This window comes from Amblyomma mixtum, chromosome 1, assembly GCF_055824585.1.
Source record: "Amblyomma mixtum isolate Tamu chromosome 1, ASM5582458v1, whole genome shotgun sequence".
Taxonomy (NCBI): Eukaryota; Metazoa; Arthropoda; class Arachnida; order Ixodida; family Ixodidae; genus Amblyomma; species Amblyomma mixtum.
The window spans coordinates 105,991,237-106,010,695 of NC_143012.1; the positions used below are offsets into that span (position 1 = coordinate 105,991,237).

General features: G+C 46.2%; 1 protein-coding gene across 4 annotated transcripts in view; it reads left to right on the top strand.

Moving 5' to 3' along the window:
* LOC149367437 (tRNA:m(4)X modification enzyme TRM13 homolog) overlaps positions 1-19,072 on the top strand; it is a 56,075-nt gene extending 37,003 nt beyond the window's left edge. For all 4 annotated transcript variants that reach the window (XM_089555561.1, XM_089555574.1, XM_089555567.1 and 1 more), the window contains one exon: positions 18,827-19,072. In XM_089555561.1, coding sequence (XP_089411687.1) covers positions 18,827-19,013 — 187 coding nt within the window. In that variant the 3' untranslated portion in view covers positions 19,014-19,072. The remainder of the gene's footprint in view (positions 1-18,826) is intronic.
* The last annotated feature ends 387 nt before the right edge of the window (positions 19,073-19,459 follow it).

Consider the following 19,459-nt stretch of genomic DNA (forward strand, 5'->3'; position numbering starts at 1 on the left):
CCCATATGGAAGTGCATGTAAACAAAATTTTCAAACTACTTTCCTGATTGGTTTATCTATAAAAGGTTGCAGCTAAGTACTACTCCAGGGTGGCCAGACCCCGTTCTGGTGAGGAAGTGCAATGTCGGTTCTGGTCACCAAGATCAGGCCACACCCTAGGCCTGGTTATGCAATTCCATCAACATGCGGAGTTTTTTTTTAGCCAAGCGTAGCAGGGGGCGGCAGAAAGTTAGGTGGGTGGGCGGATGAAATTAAGAAGTTTGCGGGGATGGGGTGGCCGCAACTGGCAAAGGACAGGGTCAATTGGAGAGACACGGGATAGGCCCTGCAGTGGGCGTAGTCCAGCTGATGATGATGGTGATGACTTTCCTGTTTTCACTGTGTACCTATGAGGTTGTCTATTCATGGATCCTAGAAGAGACTGAGAAAGTGCGGAACTGTCGGACTGAAGGGAAGAAAAGCTTTTTTTCCTCAGAAGCATCTCAGCCATCGAGGTCTGGTCACCAACTGCTGGTCCATCTCCTGTGCTTTCAATCGGATGGCACCACCATCTGCAATGGCTCACCAGTGTAACACAGCGTCACACCACCATGTTATCATGACCCCTTTGCAGAAAGTAGCGCACCATACAGGGGTGCTGCTGGTGCACACTCCGGCTCGTGTCCTACCTGGTGCTGTGCCACTTCCAGATGGTCCCAGCACGACTCGAGCACATGACACGCTTGTGGGCCACTTGACGGTTGCTGGCACTGCAGGGGCTTCCCCCTCTGCCACACCGTTCACTCTGCTAGTTCCACTCGTGCTCTGGGTTGAGAGGTTCTGAAGATGTCTTCAGACAATAGGAACCCTGGAGGAGGCCAGTGGTGAGGACATGGGGCGGTCTTTTTAAGCGGGGTCTTAAAACTAACTTTTTTTATTTATCTCGTGAAATTTTCCACACTGATGCATTTTCCTCTTCTGATTCCATGCATTTTCCTCTTCTGATTCCAATTACGTAATCATAACTGAGCTGGTGGTTTTAGATCTTGCAAACTCGAGAATGTAATTAGGTAATTTCTTACACAGCTTTAATGAACTTTCTCACTGCATTTTGTTGCTTTTAATTACATGAATTGATAGCCACAGAGTTCCCATACCCGGTGACATTCTTCATTATTCTCTAAAGGCATGTCATCCTGAGATACTATGTCAAGAGTAAAAGGTCACAGTATTTGACACTGCAATTCGTTAAAGGGACACTGAGGAGAGCTCTATTGATATTTTTTTTATAGCAAAATCAGATAGTTCGGCATTTCATGGCTTTGTTGCCACTTGGCCGGCAGCGAAAGATGCATTTATTTCTAAGAAATTTGGATTCGAAGTTGAAATAGTTTTTCCCGCCGCTCTGGTTCAAACTTGGGATTCTGCTATGACGACACAGAACTAAGTGACGTGAAACATGACATTCACATGACGTAACGCAGACTCCATGATTTCTGGCGGCCAGCAGTGCGGCCCAGCAGCAGCCGAAAAGAAAGCTACCGCCGGCCGCACGTTGAAGGCATCTATCGGCTATTGCGGCCGTCGCTTCGTTTACGTTTGCACCGGCGTTTTGCCAGCGTTACGATGGATCCCGTTCTCGAAGTCGTCAACGAAGTTCTCGCAAAAAGACGCCTTTAGCATACCGTGTACCTTGTTGCGGAACACCGGGAGCCCGCCTACCGCCGGTGAGCAGGCGCTGATTGGTCCCGATGCTGCAGGAGCGCGCGTAGCTGCCGGATACGTGGCGCCATCTGACGACGTCAAGGAGATTTGCGCATGCATTGGCTGCACCTCAGTGATTCGTAGCTTATCGTCTCCTGGTGTTCCTAGAACCATTGGTTCTAGCAACACTGTTTTGTCCTATGACGTCATCACGCTTGTACTTGCGAGTTTGGCTTGTGGCGGCGATACCTGCATTTTGGTTCTTGTTGTCAGTATGAGTGGCGTTTTTTGTAATCAGGAACTGGTATTCTGTCGATACAAGCCAACTTAAATTTCTCCTCAGTGTCCCTTCAAAGCTGCGTAAGAAATTGCCTAATTACACTCTATAATTTAAAACTTTTGATCTAAGACAGCCAGCTCAATTATGACTACATTTTCTGGAATCAGAAGAGAAAAACACATCTGTGTGAAAAATTTCATGAGGTTCTAACCATAAATAAAAAGGTCAGTTTTGAGACCCTTGTCCCCCTTAAAAAATTGGCAGTGGCTTGGCTCAGTTAAGCCAGGATATACGTAGCGAAAGCAGTTTCATCTACTGACATATCAGTAGCAACACGCTGTAGTTGTCGTTCAGCAGCTTGGCGGCGTCCCTTCGCAAAACGTTCCTCTTGTTCTTTGGATGTCTCGGCTGCCCGTTTAGTCTTTCTTGCCTCGTTCTCACGTGGCGTGGAAGCTGTGCACTGTCATCTGCTGGGTCATCGCAATGTGCAGTATTGTGTGTTTTTATCATGAAGACTAAAAAATTTTCCCTCCTCAACGGCTAGCTCGTTTGCGGTGAAAGTGCACACAGAGCTTGCGTATTACGGTAACTTTTGTACCACAGCAAGTTTCACAGTCGTGCTTACTTAGTTGAGCCGTGCATGATGCGAAAACGTAATCGTCTGCGTAGAGATCGGGGAACCAAAACCCGCAAACGCAGTTTTTTCGCTTAAGGGGAGCAGTGGCTGGCGCCGTCTGTTTTCTGCAGTGGAAAGCATCACGACAAGGCACTGAGGCGAGTGTTGCAAACAATATCCTTTGAAAGGCAAAGCCTCATTAAATCATTTCTGATATTTTTTTCTGCTCAGTTAGCCGAAAATGTTGGAAGCGCTTTAGTTGAAACAGATGCAAATGCTGGGACGGCATATTCAAAGGGCTCGTGCTTCTTGCAACGCTCGCCTCGGCGTATTGTCTTGACGCTTTCCACTGCAGAAAACAGATGGTGCCACTGCTGCCCTTCAGTGAAAAAATGCCATTTGAAGGTTTTGGTTTGCTGATCTCTGCACAGACAATTACATTTTCGCATCATGCACAGCTCAACTAAGTAAGTACCATTGTAAAACTTGCGTCGGACATCACGTGGAGAAACCTTAGCGCAGTGCTTAACATTGGACGTCAGCATCCAGAGGGCGTACGAGAATTGATCATTAATGGGGAACTTTCATCAGGCGCGCATTTAGCAAACGCTTTTAATAATTATTTTGTGTCCCTAGTGAATAGTTTGCACGATCCTCGCTCCGCAGAGTACGTCAATTCCAAAACTTGCGATAGTGCTTTTCTGCATCCAACTAGCGCCGAAGAAATTTGTCTCACGTTCTCCGCTCTGCGAAACAGTAAAAGCTGCGATATTGATGACCTGCAAATACGCCCCGTAAAACACGTTTTAGATCTTATATGTCCAGTTCTTGAGCATGTGTATAATTTGTGCTTTGTAAACAGTATATTTCCTAAGCGCATGCAACTCGCAAGGGTTGCAGTGCTCTTCAAAGCCGGTGATAGAAACAACATGTCTAACTACAGACCAATATCCATTTTACCTGTATTTTCAAAATGCCTAGAAAAATTAATAACACTCAGAATGACCGCTTTCTGCGAAAAACACAATATCCTTACTGACTGTCAGTTCGGTTTCCGAAAGGGTCGTTCGACAGAGTTAGCTCTACTAACACAAAAGGAACTAATATTACAAGCATTTGAGCAAAATTTTGTGACACTAGGCATTTTCATCGATTTTTCAAAGGCCTTTGACACAATTAATCACACCACATTGCTAACAAAACTTGAAATTTATGGTTTCAGGGGCCCATTCCTTAGCTTAATCAAAAGCTATCTGCAGTTCAGGTGTCAGAGGGTTTCAATAAATAACTGTCTTTCAGATAACTTACCCATTCATTCTGGTGTACCTCAAGGAAGCATTCTTGGACCTTTGTTAGTTAATATTTACATTAACGACATAATAAATATTGACACCACTGCCCAATTCATCATATACGCTGACGACACTAGTCTGTTTTTACATCTGGTTGTGCAAGGGACCTGTTGGCTCTTGCGAACGCTGCTTTAAGCGAACTCAATCGATGGAGTTCATTGAATTCACTGTCTATAAATAAAAGCAAGACAAAGGCTGTACTTTTTCAACCTAAAAACAAAAATGTCCACATTGACGGCCATTTGCAAATGGGTTCCTCGGTTATCAACATTGTGCCATCCATTAAGTGCCTCGGGGTCGTATTTCAAGAGAACTTACTTTGGAATCTTTGTACAGACTCAGTTGCTAACAAAATCGCTCGTGTTGTGGGGATACTAACGAAACTTCGATTTTTTCTTCCCTTGAGCGTGAAAAAGCTGCTTTACAACTGTCTCTTCCTGTCCCATCTGAATTACTGCCATTTAGTATGGGGAAACACCACAATGTCTAACATCACAAAGCTTTATCTTTTGCAGAAGAAAGCAGTGCGCGCTATCGCTAATTCCTCATATGACGCTCATACGCAGCCTCTTTTCAGTGCCCTTAACTTACAGCCGGTCACCTCCATATATCGTAGTATTTTACTCAAGCGTTTCGCTACTGCGAAAAAACAGAACACCAAATTCTTCGAGCATTTATCTCTATTGACAATGAGTTCTAACATTTACAACACACGTCACAGAGAAACATGGTACGTTCCTAAAACGCGCACTAACTACGGTCAACAAATGTTACGCCACACACTGCCATCTTTGTTAAACTCATTAGAAACTTAATAACAACGTAGCTCTCCTTTTATGGGCTCATTGTGGATTCGTTTTTTTGTTTTGTTTGCTTTGCTGTAGTATACACTGACGCCATGAATGTCTAACCAATTTTCTTTGCTTGTTAGTAACTTATTATTTATGTTTGTGAATTTCAAAGCTATTTTATTTGTATAATTTTATGCTTTATGCTTTCTGCTTTTTAAATCCTTTCAGCATTCTATCATTGATTTTTTTTTTTTGGCCGTATGTATTTCTGTTATAGCATAGAATGTTATAGAATGTTCACTAATACTTTTTTTTTTTTCGTTTATCCATTATTGTATCTTTGCGTTCTCTTTATTGTGCATAGTGCCATTTCTGTAGGGGGTACAGACCCCGTCAAGCCAAATCCATTTGGCTTTTTGTCTGCACTCCCGTCATCTGTACATGTATAGATGCAAATAAACTTGAATTGAAAAAATTGAAAGGATGCAAAAGTTACCTTAACATGCAAGCTCTGTACGCAGTTTCACCGCAAACGAGCTAGCCATTGAGGATGGAAAAATTTTGAAAGTCTTCACGATAAAAACACACAATACTGGGCATTGCAAGAGGGGTTTTCAGTGGGTGCCACATAATGGCGCTTATATTACATGCCAAACGTGGAGGAAATTTATTGGAAACGGAGGAAATTTGGCACTCGCTTGATTGCGACATCTGTAATTAACATGCTCATAGTTACTCACGTAGGCCTTAATACATATCTCGAAGATATATTTTTCTGAACTGTGCATTCACTAGATGCGCCTTTATTCAGCTTCAAACATCAAAAGTGTCGTGGCAGGGTGGCAGTGTTCCCATCTCACATGCCAGTGGCCCGGGTTTGATTCCCACCTAGTCCCCAATTTTCTTTTCTTTTTTCTTATGATTGACAGTTCGAGCAGTGCCATGATTGCCATGGTAACGGGCCTGTGCCAGGCACTGTGAAATGCGCTTCTGCTAGTCTAGCGTAGCTACAATGGAACAGGATTCTTAGCCTCAAAGAGTCTCCCGGATACCGTTCTTAGACCTTGTACTCTGCCCCAACCGAAGGCACATGCAACATGCATTTTTAATTCGGCACTCCCTGCAAAGGACAGGGTCAATGGGAGACAGTGGGTGTAGTCAGGGTGATGATGATGATTACTGCCTGGTATGGGCCCTCACAGTTAGCGTGCAGCTGTGACAGGGCATCTTGAGGTAATGGCCAAGGTTGGGATGCCCAATGCCGCGCTTGGCAGCTGGCAACTTTGGCTTCAGTCCCTACCCAGGCTTGGCTTCTCGCTGTTCCGGCGTCCAACAACGAACACACAGCGTGGAAGCAACAAGAAGAAGAACCTTTATTCGATATTGCTTGCTGGTATATACAGTCGACGACCGAAAATTCGGACGCCTGATTTTTCGGACATGCTTGATTATTCGGACTTTTTCGCGGCACCGCGACATGGCCCATAGAGCCAATGTGTAAGAGCGCTTGAAATTTCGGACGCACCGCAACTGACCACTCGATTTTTCGGACCTCGTTCGCACTCGCCGCCAGTACCCAAGCCGCCATATAATGTGTACAGTGGAACCTCATTAATTCAAACTGCAGGAGAGATCGAAAACTTGATCAAACAAAATGAAATTCAAGCTAAAATGGAGCCTCTTAACTTGCGACGCTGAAATTCTGCGCGAGTCGGCACATTGCATGCGCTTGCGTGTTTTCGAATTCGTACTGTCCTTGAATGTCTTCCGCCGCACGAACTTGAACCGTAGTCTGAGTTCACGGAACTCATCTGTGCCGAGTCTTTAGTCCCGAACACGTAACGCGAATACGATCGAAGCGCGCGGCGCGCCGCCCGATCTTATCGCGCCGCCGGATCTTATCGCGGCCGCGATCTGCTCCGGCGCTGCGCCGTTCGCGGAGACCACGCGCGCGCACCGGAGACCACGCGCGCGCACCGGATGGCGCCGTGATCATTATCACCAACATTTTTCTCGGTCGCGATTTTCCGCTGTTCACATCGGCATCAGTATCGCCAGCTCCAGCCTTTCGTGGCGTGTCAGCATGCGTGTTAGCGCGTTCGCCGTGATAGTGGCTTTCGCGTGCTGCCGCCGAGCTTCACAGTTTTAGCGCGATGGGCAAGCACCTTAAGCTACACGGCTGGGAGTTAGCTCTCGAACGCGGTCGGTAAGCGTGCGAAGGGCGGGAAATTCGACGTGGCCGAGAAGTGCGTCCGATGATGGTGCAACCAGAAGAGAAACACAAGCTGCAAAAAGCGCGCTTTCCGAGTCAAGCCGTGCGAGTTTCCTGAACTGGAAGAAGAGCTGCTCCTCTATGTGGTGGAATTTCGGAACAACGGCTACGCGTTGACAGCGGACATGCTGCGCGGCTTCTTTTGGCATGAGCGTGCACTAGAGCGCAGCACCAGCTCAGGAGTCTAAATACTTCGCGAGTGACGATTGAACGTAGAATAAATGTCGCTCATTCCCTGGTTGGTGTGTTTTTACTTAAAAAAATTTTTTTTTCGCATATCACGTGTATGGGCCGCACCCCGAAAATTGGCCCCCGAATCTGGAAAAAAAAAAGTGCGGCCCTTATACGCGTTTATACGGTATTTCGCGCGGCGAAATATAGTAATGAGGAGCTTTAGAATGTGTGCAATACAATTGGCCGCTTTCTCCGGCATAGTGGTAATAAGTTCGTGATTTTTTCGGTGAAATTTGATTTTCCGGACTGCCCGATTTTTCGGTCGTTTTCGCGGCCCCTAGAGAGTCCGAAAAATCGGTCGTCGACTGTATAGCCTACAGGCGGCTGCATGATAACGGCCACGTGTTACAGATATCAGATATCACGGACCAGGCCCATACAAAAGAGCGCATGCGCGACTGATACAATACACTCGCGACCAACGTTTATAGATACTTTTTTAGTTCCATAACTCCTCCCCTGAAAGCGGGCGCTGCTTGTACCCGGGCGGTGAGAGGGGGCTGCAGTCGAGGTTTGCGCGGTCGCCGACGCGCGCGCGTCTCCTCTCCTGCAGGCTGCAGCTACTGCTTAGCCCGTGTGCGCGGGTTTGTCGTTGCCTTTTTTTGTCCATTTGTGTTCCTGTGCGCTCTGCGAACACGTGGTCCCCATCGTGCACTCAGAACAACAAACGCTGCTGGCCATGAAGCAGCTTTCGAGCACGACGATGCCAACTTGCTTCGTGCCCGGCTGTACCAGCGGGTACAAGAGCAACCCGGAGAAACGCCATCCGTACGGAAGCAAGAGGAAATATCAAACTCATTGCATGAAATCAAACCGTTGAGTCCATGCGGGTGACATTGATGTCAGGGCTGTCCATTATAGACTTCCTACACAGCAAGGGCGTCAGCTATATTCTCACAGCGAAGTTAAACCAAGACCCACTTGAGGTAATTAGACTGGAACGTTGAAAAAGCCTAGAAATGCTCATATATAATGTGTTTTTTTAATTCAGATTTTTTGGCCTAGTGAGCCCATTAGGAGGTGACGAAGACCACCCTACAGTGACAAAGTTCAGGCAATTATTTAGGTGGTGGTGGAAAACGTTTATTTGCTCTATTTCACAATATTTTTTTGCAGCTTCAGATGGAGTCTTCCATCTTATCATTATTTAGGCTGCTTTCTTTTACACACCTGTTGAAGTAGCTGTGAAATTGAACTGTGAGACGGGAACGGATCGTGTCTTATTTAGTGCCTTCGAGAGCCTCGGAGAAAAGCGTCGCGACGCCCTCGTCTAGAAAAAGGCTAGAAAGAACAGATCTGGCAGGAGCTGATGGCGATAACTTTCAGGGACCTCTCCAATGCTTCCAACGACCACAGATACAGTGTTCCATCACCAGAAGAAACAGCCTTGTACTATTTGGCAGGCTATGTGGCTTTCAAAATGAAAAATAAAGCGCAATGTGTACTCTGTGACGCAATGTGACGCACGTGGCAGGCAGGATTCTCTGCCGCGTGAGGCTATATGCTCATTATTGAGCGCGAGTATGTTAGTGGCAGTCTCGCGTACCCTTCTCGTGTACCGTACCCTTTGCCTGTGTAAGCGCGGTAGAGGGTGCTATAAAACAGGCTTGAAAGGGCGAGTTGTTTGGCGACCTGTTTTGGAACGCGCTGGATTCTCTTGTAAAAAAAGGCACGAATGGTGTTGGTTTACCAGAGCATGCTGAGGTGTTCACAGCTCAATTAATTTACTTTTTAGTGACGCACATGCACTTCTTTGCGCGAGCAAAGTGGTTGGAAAATAGTAGCGCCGTTATAGCTCAAAAAGAGCGAAAGTAGGCGAAGCTTGTCTGACAAATTAGTTGACAGCAAATCTGTCAACGACGATGTTTAGTGGGTTTGTGAATAAATTTTTTCTATTTAAATGTCAAGGGCCTTGAATTACTCTTGCATTTCGCCTACACCGGCATCGAACTCGCGGCTTTCGGGAAAGAAGCGGCGGGCCGTAGCCACCGAGACAGCGGCGGGTTTTATTTGCACCAGCATTGCTGTAATAAACGTAAAAGTAATTTTGCGCGAAATGCGAGACACAACAGCCAGTCGCGAAAAACTGGTTCGGCGGATAATACGAATCTATTGAAGTAACAAGGTTAGGTTCATCTCACGAGAAGCAGAATCGAAGCATGCATTTCGTCATTGCCCGTACAAAACGGCCGCTTGTGACACGGCTCAGAATACCGCTCTTAAGTTCGCAAACGCGCTAAGCACACATATGTTATGAAATACCTCCGGGCAAGAGCCGGAAACAAAAAACAGCAGTCACGCAGCGATGATTCGAATGCGAGTGCTCGTGCAAAACGCTGCAAGCTAGCAGACGACTCTCGCTCTCCCAGCTCAACCCGCGATTGCAGCGCCGCGGTGGCGGGGATGGCGACAGGCCGCCTGCTCCCTACGGGCGCTGCGAGGAGTTATGGAACTAAAAAAGTATCTATAAACGTTGACTCGCGACCATCTTAATCCATTCCCGGATGCGATGCTGGTGTGACAACCCCACCTCCTGCAGTCGCCTTGCAACTCGACCTTCCCCGTGTGCCTCCCTTGAAACCTGCCAAGGCTGGATAATCTGGCAGAGATGCTTCAGCGGCTGCCACTTGTTTACCATTCCCAACGGCTACCAGGTCAGCTGATAGACGACACTGAGTGTCAGGGCCCACCGCAGGAGCAGCTGAGATTGCCGAGTTCCCTTGCCCAGCCCAGTGTGTGGTGCAACTGTCGGAAAACCTCCTCAACCAGTACAGGCCGAATTGTGCCACCAGAATGCCGCAGCTGTGGCTTCTTTACCCATCTCACTGCCATCTGTCTCTGCTTCCCACACATCTGTCTGAGACGTCACAGTTCATCGTGTTTGTCCGGGGAGACGGGGCCAGTCAAGCTGCCCCTGACGCAGCTTTCATCCCATCACCCTCGCCACACCTTGTTCATGCCCTGTCCTTGTTGTGGGAAGTAAACTGAAACGTGGGTTGGGCTTCACAAATGCTTGCAATTCAGGAACGCATTGAGCAGGGAGCCATGGCTTGAGCAAGCGTCGTAGACAAGCAGCTCCTCAGACTGCAGGGGTTTCACTGCTGTGATTATTGGCCAAGTAATTACACTTTGCGAAAAGTTACTCATGTCTTCATGGTTAGCGACTACTGCCCGCACCTTGTCGAGCTTTTCACCTTTAGCTTTGCCGTCCACAAGCTGTTTGATTGCTCTCCAGTAAGCAAGAACATGAGCGAGCACTTCAAAAAAGTACAAGTGCATGGGAGCCACAGTGGCGAGTTGCCGAAGAGACAGGGACATGCAGGCAACTTGAAATCCCTGCAGCCTTGAAGCATTGTGGTACATCATCATCAGCCTGACTACGCCCTGTCAGGCTGACCCTGTCCTTTGCCACGTGTCCTCGCAAACTTGTTGATCTCATCCGTCCACCCAACTTTCTGCTGTCCCTGCTACGCTTGCCTTCTCCTGCAATCCACTCGGTTACCCTTAATTAAGACCAGCGGTTATCTTGCCTTACTACATTACATGCCCTGCCCAAGCCCCCAAGCCCACTTCTTTGTACATTGTGGCTCTCCTAAGTAATATTTTTCTTGCTCATTGTGACCATCTGGTGGCAAGCTGTTTGCAAAACCTAAACAAAGTGGAGGACGTAAAGGTGGATGACTTTTCAGTGCTTTCTAACCGTCGTGAATGTAACTCCAAGTGTACTGTACTACAGCTACTTGCAGTTTTTAGCGATTCCCTCAACAATAACATAGGAAACAATGATTGATGGCGTCCTTTGGTTCCTGGATATCAAGCTGTAGCAGCCGAGAGGAAACAGAGGCCATACAGCTCGGCTCATTCAAAACTAGTGAAGAGGGCGATTTCAGGATGCTCTGAATAAATCCTGTCCAGAATTGTTCAAGGAAAGTTTTGAGCAGCAGGGCTTAAAGGATATCCCGGTCAGGTATTGATCTCGGTGGCAGAAGACCTACTGAAGAATTTTCGCAGTAAGGGTGCGGTGACCAGCCAGGATTTGGTGAGACAAAAGCATAAGACAGCTGTGATGCCATAATACATTCATAAGGTATCCCATAATGTGAATAATATCCCATAAGCCTCTAGGGTAAAAACAAAGGTGGTTTTTCGCCGCCGGACAAGTTGGAAAAATTGTATAAAATAATAACATACCCAGACAAAAAAAAAGCCAAAGGGTATAGGACAAGACACAAAGTTCCCATGGTCGCATGCACAGAAGGAGTAGTTTAACATGCGGCAAAGCATATGTGGGCCCAACCGAGCGGTGTTTAAATGAGCGGCTTCTCGAGCATCCAAGGAACTTGGATCGATGGTAATCTATTGTCAGGAATGCGAACCCTGCTATCAAGGGAATAGGCCGAGACTGTGGCACGGGAAGTCATCTAGGATAAGATCATCGCCAATAGCAAAGATGCATGCGTCCCTTTCATTTTTAGCGAAGGAAAGGGCATTTCTAGAGGGGAGAAGGTTGTCGACTTTTTATCACCTCTTGTGTACAAAAAGAAATTTAGTTGTCAGTTCAGCGCAGTGTGTCTCGTTCTTTCAGTCCTTGTTTTTAGGGCTGGTTTTTGAAGATATGCTCAACCAACCCTGCTCCATTTCTTCCTCTTGATTTCGACTGGGATGTCATAAATCCGCATTTGTTCCCTCTCTGCCCGCTTCCGATCTCTTGACCTGTGACTAACGAATGGCTGACTCTCACACAGCACACTCCGCCCATTCAAAAGACTGGGCACCGTGACAAAACCAGGACAGGACGCATAGACGATGCCAAGCCTAGCTGAGACATTGTAATGAGGCTTTACAGAGTTGTTGAGCAGCTCTTGGAACAGAATGGCAAGCACCGTTCTTTTCAGAAAAGGTGGAAAGCTAAGCAACAGTGCATTTCAGGCATCTGTAGTTGCCAAGCCATGTGGTATGTCAGAAAAATAACAGTATTGGCATAATAAATTGGCCAACATGGGAGGCGGCCCTGTCCAGCGGCTTCTACCAACAGACTAGGGGCCCGATCAGCCTTCCCTTAATCTAAGTTATTGTGGTTTTAAATAAACATCCTCATCATCATCATCATAGTTCCCACTACCCGGCTATCGAATGGCAGTCTCCACTCCCTTCGCATACACCACGGAAAGATACTTTCTTTAGAATTGCAGGAAGCATTCTTGGGGATGGGAAGAGCTCCTGCATGGGCCGTCAGCTTTTTGCATGAGGAAAACAGTGCAGCAACAGGGACAAGAGAAAAGACGGGACAGGCGCTGACTACCGACTGAAGGTTTATTGCAAAGGAACGCAAAAAATATACTCTCTTAACAACCAGGAGCAACACCAACAACACTGGTAAGATGTCAACTTCAGTCGGGGTGGTCAAGACACAATAAATAGTTCACAGTCATCAACGAGGACGGATGCGGTGCTGACGCTTGTGTCTCAGTTTTTGTGAATATGAAATGCTTCGCTCATTTCTCTAGTTAGTCTACCTTTGTGATTGTACAAAACCTTAGTATCGTTAAAAAGTGAGTACATGGTTCTGCAGCAGGCATTGAGGTGTTACAACGACATTCTTTGCAGTGCAATGCTATGTTTGGGGTCACAGAGGTGTTGTGTTCACGTAAGTGGGTATTCAGGCACCTTCCCATCTGGCCTACATAGTTCTTGCCACTCGTGAAGGGAACACTATACCCCACACCCTTGGCACAAGGGACAAACCTTAAGTCATGATTTATTTGACAGTTTTTTTTTTCCTGTTTGTCTTTTTTGTTTTTATTCTCTGCTTTCCCTATAAACCCTGACGCAAAATTTGGCACAACGAACGCCGTGTGTTCGATGACAATCACAGAGTCGATTTGAACTGTTGGCTTGCTGTAGGTGATTGCTGAACTGAGCTTCGGTGGTATGCTTGCCACTACTGCTCATCATCATCATCATCATTTATTGACCCTTAAAGGCCCCTGGGTGGTGGGGTATTACATAAGGGGGAGGCGTTACATAACAAAAATACGCCAGGTCACAATCAGTGCCATACACATGTACTGGCAGGATATAAAGAAAAAAAATGTACATGAACCCATCACAGAGAGTGGCCAAACATTTATGAAATGGTATGTAAACACAAAAAGAATAATCAACATCAGGTTTTTAAAGGGTCAGTCTACTGAATTTTATTGACCATATTTTCTTTGCGGCAACCGATAGCCCTTTGCTCAAATTACCCTTTAGCCAGCTGTGGTGCCAAGAAGTGCGGTAGAACATTTTAAAATAGAATTTATTAATGTGGGAACACATCTGTATGAGATGGTAGTCTCATCTGGCAACCATCTCGATTTCCGCCGCGCGGCGACAAACATGGCGGCGCCCGTCGAAGCCGGACCTCTCGCTTCGGACTGAATTCTCGTTGTTGCTGCCTTTTTCAGTGCGTTCACTGGCCATAAATGGGGCGCCTGTCTTTCGCTCCGTCTCATCTCGCCTATAAGAAAACATATAAGAGATAAATTTGCTTTATTTTAATAATTAGAGTGAATTCTGCCGCTCCTAGGCTTAAGTGGAGAGTCGGTTTGTTTACAGCAATGGTTCCCGTCCTGACAACCAGATGGCGCCACTATAGGCTGAGTTTATTTTTGTGTCTCTGCTAGCATACGCTGAACTAAAAGTGGGAATGTGCCTGCGTTTTGCATACGTGTAACTATAAATATTCATGTGATTTACAGAAAAAGCGAGCGGTACGCCTTCTACAGTTTACTAGAACAAAACGTGCGTTTCTCTGACATTGGGGCATACAAATGGTACGTAGTATATTCACTTATGCTTCTACAAAAAAAGACTACCACTTTCTTGAACAAAATGAACGTTTGGGGTCGCCACCATGCGAAATAAAATATAAATTCCTGCCTAAACCGGGCGCAGACCCCTCGTTATTGATGCTATAGGGTGCCAACTACCAGAATATGCCATTATTTATACACTCATCTCGGTAAGTCGACTGACCCTTTAAGTGTGACAGCAGCAATTGGCGGAACTTACACGGATCTCGTTCGATGACAATGCACTCGGGTAATGAATTCCATTCTTCGATGGCAACAGGTAGAAATGACTTGTTAAATGAGTTAGTGGAGCCATGCACGCGTAGAATGCTCATGGAGTTGAAGAGACGGCGCGAAGTTCTGAGGGGCGGAAGCAAAATGGAGTCCCGAAGTGATGGAAAACAATGGTAAAGTTTGTGGAACAATGACAAACGGACAATTTTCCGCCTGTGCACCAGAGGCTCTATGTCGAGAGACAATTTTATATTTGTAACGCTAGAGTGGATGGGATAGTCAGATGAAATAAAGCGGGCTGCACGGTTTTGAATAGCTTCTAGGGTGTCGATTAAGTAAGCTTTGTGTGGGTTCCAAATAGGAGAGGCATATTCTAGTTTAGTGCGGACGAAAGTGTTGTAGGCTAGTTTTCGGATAGAAGGAGGGGAAGAACCGAGGTGCCGTCTGATAAACCCGAGTGATTTCGAAGCATCAGCTGCCAGTTTCGTAATGTGCTCGGACCACGTGAGGTTGTTGGTGATGTGAATTCCTAGATACCGGTATGAAACGACTTTGGAAAGGGTGGTTGAGTTCAGTGAATATGCGTAGTTGTCAGTGGTGCGCTTACGTGTTACCTGCATGTGCTTACACTTGGAAACGTTGAGCTGCATTAGCGATGTGGAACACCAATCTTCAATTCTGCCTAAGTCACTTTGAAGGATTAGCTGGTCTTTTTTTAGTGGTTAAGCGACGGTACAGGACGCAGTCGTCTGTGAAAAGACGAATGGTCGATGAGATGCCTGCAGGAAGGTCATTTATGAAAGTTAAAAATGGCTGTGGACCGAGCACCGAGCCCTGGGGGACACCGGACAAAACCTCAGTTGCAGTCGACTGATCATCATCGATAATGGTATATTGACAACGAGCAGTTAGAAAACAACGCAGCCATGTTAAAACCAGAGGATCGAGGCATAAGCATGAAAGTTTGGCTAGAAGGCGCTGATGGGGTACACGATCAAAAGCTTTCGAGAAGTCCAGGTATATGACATCAGTCTGAAATGACGAATCTAAATTTAGGCTGAGATCGGTAGTGAAATGAAAAAGTTGGGTTTTGCATGAATAACCGGATCTGAAACCATGCTGATAGGGGGAAAAGAAGCAGTTGTAATCTAGATGAGAGGCCACATGCGAATATATAATGTGCTCTAGTAGCTTGCAGGCAGTGCATGTTAGAGAAATTGGACGGTAGTTAGAAGGATCGGACCGCTTACCTGCTTTAAAAACCGGAACTACTCGACTCATCTTCCAGTCATCTGGAATGGAACCTGTAGCAATCGATTGCTCGAATATTAATTGCAAAAACTGGCTTGAGATATCCTTAGTGCATTTCAGTATCTGAAGGTATATTATCAGGTCCTGGGGCGCTTGAAACCTTATAGGGGCTGCGAAACACTGCTTGGGGGGATACCGGCTATACTTCAGGTGGGTTCTTTATGTCACACAGGTGCTGACTTAAAAAGAATTACAGGAATCGATGCACAGGAACAGGAGTTATTCAGTGAAGAAATTTGAAAATACAAGCAAACAAAACGCTGCCCTCAACTCGATTTTGGCGGGGCTTCCCACTCCTATTTCGCTCTCCCAATGACGGCACCTGGCACAACCAATCAGAACAGCCAGCCAGAGCACGTCGCAGAAGTTTGTACTCCATGGTTGCCTGCTCTCTGTAACTCGTTCTTGCTGAGACTGGCAGCGTTGTTTCCATGCCAGAGCGCCCCTGGTGGTGTATTTTTATTTTACTTGCTTTGCAGGGCTTTTATCTAAGACCAACAAGTTGTTTTTGTTGATCCAATATAAAACGTAGACAGGTGACAAAATGTTTCTTTATTTATTCACACAATTTGCAGTATATTTACTGTTTGTCCGATCATCAAGCTCGCGCCAGGTGATGTCATATCCGCTGCTAAAAACCCGCCACTGTGTGGCGACACCATCAGAGCCATGAAGTTGTTTTTGGGAGGACATTAAAATATTAAAAAACGGAATATGCGTGGTATTACCGACGCTAATAGCACCATTGTAACTCACTGTATGCAATCAACAGGCAGAACAGTTAACTAAGATTGTGTTTCTGGGCCCCTTTAAGCTTATCTATGAGATTTTCAATACCGTTGGCAGTGATAGTAACAGGCGGCATCTGAGAAAATGGAAGCTTTTGTAAGGGGGGGATATTTAAGGAAGGTTCATTGGTAAAAACAGAAGAAAAGTATGAGTTCATAACCACACTGCGTTGGTCTGATGGAACCTCAGATCCATCATTATCAACTAATGAGATATTGCGTGATGACCTGTCACCCAGAGTTAGAAGGTGCAAGAATTTTTTTGGGTTGGAGTGAATGATGCTTAGCAGATCTTGATGATAAAATTTCTTTTTTGATTGTCGAAGAAGTTTAGTGTATTCGCGAAGACCCGAGAAATACCTTTTCCACTGTTGTGGGCAGCCCGAGTGCTTTGCTACACGGACGAGGCGTTTCTTTTTCCTTGAAAGTTTTCTGAGTGCATTAGAAAACCATGGTCTGCTTGCGTCACCTCGAATGCATACAAGGGGAACGTGTATATCGATAAGTGATCATAACTTTCTTTTGAATAGCAACCAATTATCATTAACTGTTCTTGCTGCGGAGCACATACGGAAATGATTGAGGAAGTTGCCTAACTCTGAGATAATACTTGCAATGTTGGCCTTGTTATAGTCACGAATATACTTGACTGATGGTTGGCGAGTAGAGACCGGCACAGATAAGTTGAACAATAAGGTGCAATGATCACTGAAGCCAGCAATGCATGATAATGACAATGCTCGCAATGCTCGAGGTGAATTTCACACAATGTAGCCCAAATCGTTGCACATAAGCAGACAGAGGAAAGCACTCACAAAAAGGTTTACATAGCTACTCCAGTGTACGAGTGGTTCACCTGCGATGCTTTTAACTATGCGCACAGAGAGCATGTCGCAAAACAAGCGAACAAGAACCTCTTGACGACACAAGGAAACAGTACACTCTCGCAGCTCCGAACGTGCGTCCGTGTGTAGTGGATTAACAAACATGCAAGAACAAGTCGCACACGTCGACGCGATAACTGCCAAAGCTTTCCGCGTTCTCAACCTTCTTCAAAGAAATTTTAAACATGCACCTCCATGACTACACTGGTACATTACGAGTGTCAGGCCAACTCTCGAATATGGATGCGTTTGTTGGGACCCATTCACAAATATTTTAAAAGACAAGCTAGAGCAAGTTCAGAAGCGGGCAGCAAGGCTTGTAACTGGGAATTATAATTTTAAGGCTAGAAGTTCTGAACTTCAGGAAGCTCTTGGTTGGAAGTTATTATCCCACAGAAGAAAAGTTTTCAGAATCAAGTTTTTGTGCGACATATACAATAATAAAACAGGAATTAATAAAAGCGTCTATTTAAGCTAGCCTCACTAGGTTTCGAGTAGAAGGGACAATACCATGAAAATTAGAGGGTGTAACTGCCGGATTATTACACTTAAATATTCCTTTTTTCCCAACACAATAAGTGACTGGAACCTGCTGCCTAATGAAGTGTTTGAGAGGGAGAATTTCCAGGCCGCAATTGACAATGCAATAATCTGATTATGCTGTTCTCAGTGTTGGTTCTGCGTCTCAGGTGTAATCAGAATGCTGTTGTCTTTATTGGTAGTTCTTAAAATTTTTCTGTTACTGTTTTTTTCTGTTTTGTTCTATTTTGCTGTTAATGTACATACCCCCTGTACAATAATGCCTCTCAGGGCACTGTAGGTACCGTGAATAGATAAATAAATAAAATAAACGAAGTCTTACTATGGCTCTGAAAGTAGCTACGGAGCTCGTGTGAAAATTCGATGCACGATATCGTCCTCCACGAACACAAAAAGTACTCAGAATGCACACAGAGTTTGACTCAGTATGATGTGCCAGCGCGGCGCATCTCTTTCTGGGCATCTATCGTCCGCTGCCTTCCTCGCAGCCCACGGACCGGCAGTGGCTATGGCAGTGTCGGTAGCTTTCTGACTGGTGGGCAGAGCTTTCAGGCTGCCCGAGAAAATCGTACGACAGGCTCGAGTCCGCAATTAGTCCCTAGCAGTCCGGGACTGAAAATCGAATATGCCCAGTGGCTGTCTGGCAAAGCCTCGCTAGACATCATGGCTGAAGAGCGTGTCGGGCCTTTGAGACAAACAATTTGCAATCGAAAGCAAGCAGAGTCGAATCATCCGGCTGATGTAGCTCAGGCTGTGTTACAGCAAAAACGTGTGGCATACGATACAGAGACGGCTGGAGAAAAGTCATTAAAAAGTGGATGAGCGTAAGGAGACCTCCGTTTCGCTTACAGTGAAGCTGAGGTGAAACTGAAGCAAAACTGTGCTTACCCAGGCGTAGCTGAGCTTTGCAGTTGTCTTGCCATGTTGAGCCAGGTTGAACCGCATGTTTTTTTGGCGTCGTCCACTCTGTGAGTGCGTGTCGAGAGTGAGCCAATGTCCTTGCAGGTATGTGCGCATGGGCCTCTCTGTGGGACGGCGTGAAGAGGTGGGTCGCCGCTGCAAGCTTCTGCTGGACGAGGCCAGGGTGCGCTACCTGCGCTCTGCGACCACGCTCAGCACCGCCAGGCTGGTGCACTTCGTCGCGCGGGACGTGACGCCCGAGAACGTCGCCATCCTCGCCACTTCTAGCTAGGATGCTTCGTTTTTCATTCCACCGCCTGATTCGAGCCAAATAAACATTGCCACAGTTAAGCTCCATAGAGTCGAGTTTGGCCAGACTGGAAAAAGGAAAGCCTGTGAAAACGGCAGGTTGAGTGAAGACATGGTGGCGGAAACTAAGATGGTCTCTGCGGGAAGTCTCCCACGAGCTGGATAGATGGGGTGGTGGAAAACATTCACTGTTGTTCCCGTAGTGCAATAGATTGGCGCAGCGTTTTACTGTGCTAACACTTAATCCCGCACTCAGCGAAAAACCCATGGTGCAGCCAGAAGCCTTGGGAGCAATATGTCCTGGTGTGGGTATATATATACAGTACTGTGCATCTTTATGGTGAAGCCTTTTAAAAATTTTGCCGCCTCAACTACTGAGTCGTTTAAGGTGAAATTGGTTACAAAGCTTTGCTGTTGCGGTAACATTTG